Source organism: Natrix helvetica (assembly GCF_964273705.1).
Source record: "Natrix helvetica genome assembly, chromosome: 3".
NCBI classification, from domain to species: domain Eukaryota; kingdom Metazoa; phylum Chordata; class Lepidosauria; order Squamata; family Natricidae; genus Natrix; species Natrix helvetica.
The window spans coordinates 111,583,929-111,590,192 of record NC_138549.1 but is presented as its reverse complement, the minus strand read 5'-3'; the positions used below and the strand labels follow the sequence as shown (position 1 = coordinate 111,590,192).

At 53.0% G+C, this 6,264-nt stretch overlaps 1 protein-coding gene across 2 annotated transcripts; it reads right to left on the bottom strand.

Moving 5' to 3' along the window:
* Nucleotides 1–1,011: 1,011 nt before the first annotated feature.
* Nucleotides 1,012–5,426, bottom strand: DMRTA2 (DMRT like family A2). Of its 2 annotated transcripts, none has more exons than XM_081948678.1 (2): nt 4,781–5,426; nt 1,012–3,306 (listed from the first exon to the last, which is right to left on the bottom strand). In XM_081948678.1, the coding sequence occupies exons 1-2, from the start codon at nt 5,265–5,267 to the stop codon at nt 2,183–2,185; spliced, it is 1,611 nt and encodes a 536-aa protein (XP_081804804.1). In that variant the 5' UTR covers nt 5,268–5,426; the 3' UTR covers nt 1,012–2,182. The 2 variants fall into 2 exon arrangements, with proteins under 2 accessions (XP_081804804.1, XP_081804805.1); XM_081948679.1 differs by having other exon boundaries at nt 1,012–3,270.
* Between the last annotated feature and the right edge of the window lie 838 nt (nt 5,427–6,264).

The window sequence follows — 6,264 nt, the reverse complement described above, 5'->3', positions numbered from 1 at the left end:
AAAATCCATCCTACAGAAGCATTATCCTTAGGGAGGTACAGTAGGAGATTCCTACCAGCTCTTTTGCTTCATAGCTTTATTTAGCAACATAGAAAAAGGGGAGTCTTGGTTATTGTTTTCTTCCTCCAAGTCCTGAATGATTTTTTGACCATTGGGATTTCTTTCCATGAAGGGCAATTAGGACTGATTGATATATATAGTACCAAAGACTCCCAATAGTAATGGCCAGGCAGCATTCAGAATGAAAAAATATCTTGTCAGATTTCTGTAAATTAGCTTTTATAAAAACCAAAAAGTGTCCAGAGAGCTGGCTTGAATAAAATTCCCGTTGTCCTTTGTCAGTCAGTTTTCTTATAGACAATCTATTGGCCAAGAGCTAGGAAGCCTCCTAGACCAGAAATTCAATGTGTGTTCCTGTCTGATTGAAAATTAAAAAGTAGAATGTAAATTTCAAAATTCAGGGGAAGAGGAATAGATGCTCTTATTGGTAAATTTGATACAAATAATATCCCAGGTTTAAATTGCTGGATTTTGTCATCATAATCAAAAGCAGTAAAATAATATTTTATAGAGTTATGCACAAATGAAACCCTATAGCACTGGTTCCAAAATAAATCCTACTGAATATAAATGGGCTTATTCTCAGGTAAGGAGACCAGGAATGGTGTTTCAGAAGTCCAACAGACAAGATAATTCACATCTGCAGAATCTCAGTCCTTAGGTGAGAAACATCACCTTTTACGGGAAAAATTGTTCTAGCTTTGAAGGAGATTTCCAAAACCCTTGCAGTAAGAACATTGTTAACTATGATATAATGTGTATTTGAACTGCAGAATTGGTTACCTATTACTGACAGAATCACCTATTGGACTGACCAGTTTAATTGAAGCTGCCAGGATTACCGAAAAATCATCTGAAATCAGTTCTTCATTTGATATAAATTGGAATTGCCCTTAGAAGCTAAAATACTGCAAATAAACGAAACAGCAGAAGTTATTTCCTATGGCAGGTTTTAATACAAAATAATGTTTATTTCTAGTTTTCTATGAAATGAAAACAGAAGGGAAAAACAAACTCAGAAAAACCCTGTTTGAAGTGGCAAGAATTTTGTTACGCTGAAACCAGACAGCATTTTCGTTTGGATTATTCATTAAATTCGGACCAACAAACGGCCTTTGGATCGAGTCCAAAGGAAATGACAATTACAAATATATTTACTTTTTAACCGTATTTACACATTAAATTTCCCCTGGGAATAGACAGAACGAAGAGTTAATTCTTTTTTTACAGTATGTTTAATCTCTATGATGACATGTCTCCAAAATGAAAACTGACTAACCGGTTCATTTACCATTAATAATAACTTCGCCTACAAATTACATTAATAATTTAAATTCCCATTTTTTTTAACATTATGCTATACACTGGCAGGTATAGAGATACAGATAGAAGTATGGATGCCGCCCGAAAGGGAATATCCATGTTTACAGCTATATGCAAAATATAATAATGAGGGACAACTTTAACAGTAAAAAGGCAATTTGCTCGTTTTGCTTAATCAACACACTTTAGAGGTTCGCCAAGTTTCACACATTTGACCACTTGTGGTTGCGACAAATGAGTGTGAAATGAAACCCGGATCACCTAAAAGTCAGGCGAAACCAAGGCTGGGGGGCGGGGGACAAGGTGATTTCCCATTGTTACTCACAGAAACCGACAGAAGAATTCGGCAACAGTGCTGCCCATAGACACGTTACATATCTAGGGCCATAACATTTTTGCAAAATTCTGCCTTAAATCACTGGCAATATGTCCCGTTCACTCGGCTGCCGACGAGACTGCGCTTTCTCTTCCTCCTCCTTCTCCTCGTTTGCTCCGCGAAAAGTGCTGTAGCCCCACCACAACCACCTCAGCTCCAACCTTGGACTACTCCGCTGCTTCACTTTCCGGGGAACTTTACTTCTAACTGGCGCCTTTCGTTATCTGAGGATAAGCGGCGTTTAAGACCCGCTGCGATACCGGCGGGGAATCGAGCCCTCGGTTAGACCAGGTCGCTCCCCCGCCGCCTTCCGAGTATTCGCTGCCTCAGCTGTCCTTTGCGCACAAGTTTATATCGTATATATTTCTATCTCTCTCTATGCATATATATGTACATAGAAAATCCAGCCACCGGCTTTGCGGCCTACTGTTTGTCTGGGGCGCTATTCACCAAGGGCCCGTAAAGGCCGTTTGGGTACGCCTGCTCCTTGTGCGCGCTGGCAGCGGCGGCGGCAGCCGCGGCTGCAGCCGCCGCGGCCGATCTGTCCCGCATGAGGTCGCTGAAGGCGTACTCCATAGGCGGCCGGAAGCCCAGCGTGGGCATTAGCCCCGCCGTGGAGTAAGGGGTCATGAAGGCCAGGCCGCGACTGTGCGCCGCTGCGGCCGAGTAAGCCAGGCGCAGCGGGCTCAAACTCAAGTGCGTGCCTAAGGGGTAGGCGCCGGCCTCAGCCGTCGTCCCGAAATGGGTAGCGTTGGGTTGCAGAGGGGAGAAGGCGGAGCGACTGCCCAGCGCGCCGATGGCCGGGGTCATAGCGCCGGCCAAAAGAGGGCGGTGATGCGAAGTGCCGGCAGCCGAGGAAGGCTGCAGGCCACCCAAGGTCCCCGGCGCGTCTCCAGCTGCCCGCGCCCAGCTCTCTTCGCCCGCCTTGTCCGGCCCTACCGAACTAAGTCCAGAGGCGGCGGAAAGTGCTTGGCCTGGGCTGCCGCCTGCTGCCCGGTGGTGGTGGTGATGGTGGTTGTTAAGGATCTGCTCGATAGCCTGCACCACGTCGCCGCCGCAGCCGGCCAGGACCAGCTCCAGCACGCTGCGCTTGTGCGCGGGAAACACGCGCGTCAGGATGTCCAACGGCGTCCGCTGCTGTCGGCTGCTCCCCGCCACGGCGGCCGCGGCAGCAACGGCCAAACCAGGCGAGGGAGCGCCCGCTTCGTCCCGTTCTGCCTCAGAGCAACCCGAGTCGGAGCCCAGTGGGCTGACGGAGCCTGTGCTCTCCTCCTCGGCTCCGCCGCCCCCGCTGCCGTCTTTGGCGCCTTTGGAGACTGGCGAGCTGACGGAGGACTCGCCGTCGCCGTTCTCCGAGCCCGAGCCACAGCCGTGTAGAGTCGGCTCCGGGGATGAGGTGCCTGGCGCGCCGTCCGTCCCATCCGGCGACAAAGGCTTGTTCTGTTGAGGAGTCACGGAGCGGCTGGTGAGAAGCGACTTGGGGAACAAGTCAAATTTCTGCAGCTTGACTTCTGGCGAGAGAGACAGAAAGAGCGAGCTGCACGAGGCTCTCCCTGCCAGCGTGCCCCTCCCCGTCCCCCCCCGCCCCAAGTGCCGGATGGGGGCCTATTAGGTACTTTACCTTGACAGAAATGGAAGGTGGGCTCTTTTCGGCAGTTTAGAGCAACCAAGAGACTTAATTCAGACTACTCGCCTTTCTGTCCCACAGGGAACCCGCCCAATGGATCTTGCATTCCTCTACCCTAGCCTGATTTCCTCCACTCTTCTGTCCATCCCCACTTTCCGCTGTCTCTGGTGGCTTCAAGTTGCCTTCCCAATGTGCCCTCCACTTCATATCTTGCCGTCTTCTCTTTCTTCCCCTCCCCGGGTGGCACCTGCCGGGGAACCGTCGCCTCACCTTGGCGACCTTCCTAAGGAGCTACTTTAGGATACGAAATCGTCTCGCCACTGCAGCTACAGGGCGTCTCCTGGCAGGGCTAAATTGCTGTGGTCGCTAGGAGGCGCTTTCTTCTCTGTCGTCTCCCGCTTCTCTGGCTTGGGACGGCCAAGGAGACCCCCACCCCCACCCAAAAAACCTTCCCCGACCTGGTCCCCTTAGTGGCATGGGAACACAACTCCGATCATAACTTCCTGTAGCATCCCCGAAGAAAACTTGGAAGGCAGCCCCAGTTTGGGGTAGGCACAATTCGATGCCATCTCTGACCAGGCCTCTATATGTTCAAGGAGCAGTTTACTACTAGCAATACTGACTTACCTGGAAATGAATCCAATAGTAATTAGAGGGACACTAAGTAGGCCCCAAATGGGTGTGAAAGACTTTATGAACACGGGGGAAAGAGGAAGGGAGCAAGAAAGAGAAAGCACTGCTCAGAAAAAACAACGATGTGGACCCTTACTGCTTTGGGCCTGGCAAACACGAGTGGGACTATAATCTAGAAATGCCTGGCCAATGTTTCATAGTTAAAGCAACGGGTAGGATTCTTTTTTTAAAAAAAATAACTCGGTCAGCGACGTGGGAACTCCTTATCTTACAGATCGTGAAGAAATCCTGAACTGCTGCAAAGGCTGAGATTGGAGGTCTAGAAATCGTGTTCAAAGAGTGAGCTATTGATGGTTGCATGGAAGGGAAACGAACTGAGCGTGGGACGGAGAGAGCGTGGGGGAAATCTCCAGGGGGACTGAGAAGGAGCAAAAGGTGAAATGTGGGAAAGTGGACAGAAGCCTCCGGGCAGAAGGGCTCGTTTCTTAAGTGTGCTGAAGGCTGCCTAAAGAAAGATTGGGAAGCTCTCTCCTCGTCGTCGGCCAGACCCATTCTAAACTTCGTGTAGAACTCCTGAGGCCGAAGGGCTTTAAACGGGGCCCGGGAACCAAAAAGCTGGCTTTCTCAGAACTTGCACGGGACTCCCTGCCGCCCGTCAAGTTTACTTAGGGGAACGGTTCGAATCCCGGGGCGACGGAAAACGAGCGCCTTTTTAGCTCGTCGCCATGGCCTCAGGGTTGGGGTGCGCGCTAGCTCCTCACCTGAACCCCCCGAGCTTCCATCGGCGCTGCACACGGAGCCGAAGACTTCATAGGCGGGCCGCGGCGGGATGATGCCGTTGGCCGCGGCCAGAGCCAGCCCCTCGGCCGTGCCATAGAGCAGCTGCAGCTCGCGGGCCTCGTTCTCCTCCTGAGCCTGCTGCCGCCGTAGCGCCACCTGGGCGGCCATGACGCGTTGCCGCTCGGCGATCAGCGTGCACTTGGCGCAAAGGCAGTCCTTCCAGCGGCAGTAGCGTTTGTGGCCCTTGAGCGCAGACACCACGCCGTGGTTGCGGCAGCGAGCGCACTTGGGGGTGCGCGGATACTTCTCGGCAGCTCGCAGGAGCAACGGCGGGCCTCGCAGAAGGCTCCCGGCTACGCTCACCGGCAGGCTGGCTGCTGCCGCCGCCGCCGCCGCTGCCGCCACCGAACTGGGGGGCACCGCAGAGGGCGCCGTGGGGACGCTGGTCATCTCAGACCTCAGTTCCATCTCGACCAAGAAGGGATGCCGTCGTGGCTGCCAGGGAAGACGCGGAGGCTCAGGGCCCACCGATGCTCCTTTAATACCTCAACAAGACTCCCGCGGGTTCAACGGGGCGAGGGAAACGCCAGGCCCTTCCTGGAACAGCCCGCCTCTCCGCGAGAGGCTAACGAGTTGCTCAGCTTCTCTAACAGCCCGTGTCCCTCTCTGAAGCCACTCTGAAGCCGTTCAAATTACAAAAACCGAGAACTTTTTCTCCTCCAAAAAAAGTCTGATGCTTCTCAGTCCTTCCTCCACAATCACCCCCCTCCCTTCTAGAGCGCATCTGCGTTAACTAACTTCGGGGAAGTAAAGGGCGTTTACTCTTCGAGGAAGCAAACAACGCGCCCCCCCCCCCCGACCTTTTTGGTTGCTCTGGCTCAATCTCCCCCAGAAGCAACGTGGATCCTAGGGTAGCAGAAGTCGGGGCTTCCTTGCTCCCCACGAATCAAAGCCCCCAAGCTCCGAAACCAACGCAATGACTCCCCAGCCATTCCATCTCTTCTCAACCACGCGGCGAAGCAGAACTCGCCCCGGCTCACTCCCGCTGATTTCTTCCCTGGCAAGGACTTACGGCGGAACCCGACGGCAACCTCTCCTGCCACGATCCGAGGAAAGGAGAACAGCTGCGCTCCTTCGCCTGCCAATGTTACAAAACACCGTCCCGCCAGAAGCGCGCACGAGCCCCTGGAGACGCAGCGGTCCCAGTGCCTGTCCAAGATTCCAGCTTGTCACAATCGCAGGCAAGCCAAGCTAACCGTGGCAGGAGACAGAGGATTCCTCTGACCCCCGCCAGGTTTCAGACTTCAGAGTGCAACAATTTCCAACTTCCTGATTCGCGCCCGCGCTCCTGTCTCAGCCGCCCTCTGATTTTTCTCAGCCTCCTCTGCCTCTCCCTTCCTCCAGCTACAGCCCCACCAACCAAAGCCGCCTTCAACGGGCAGCCGAACCCAGTCCGGACCCCCCC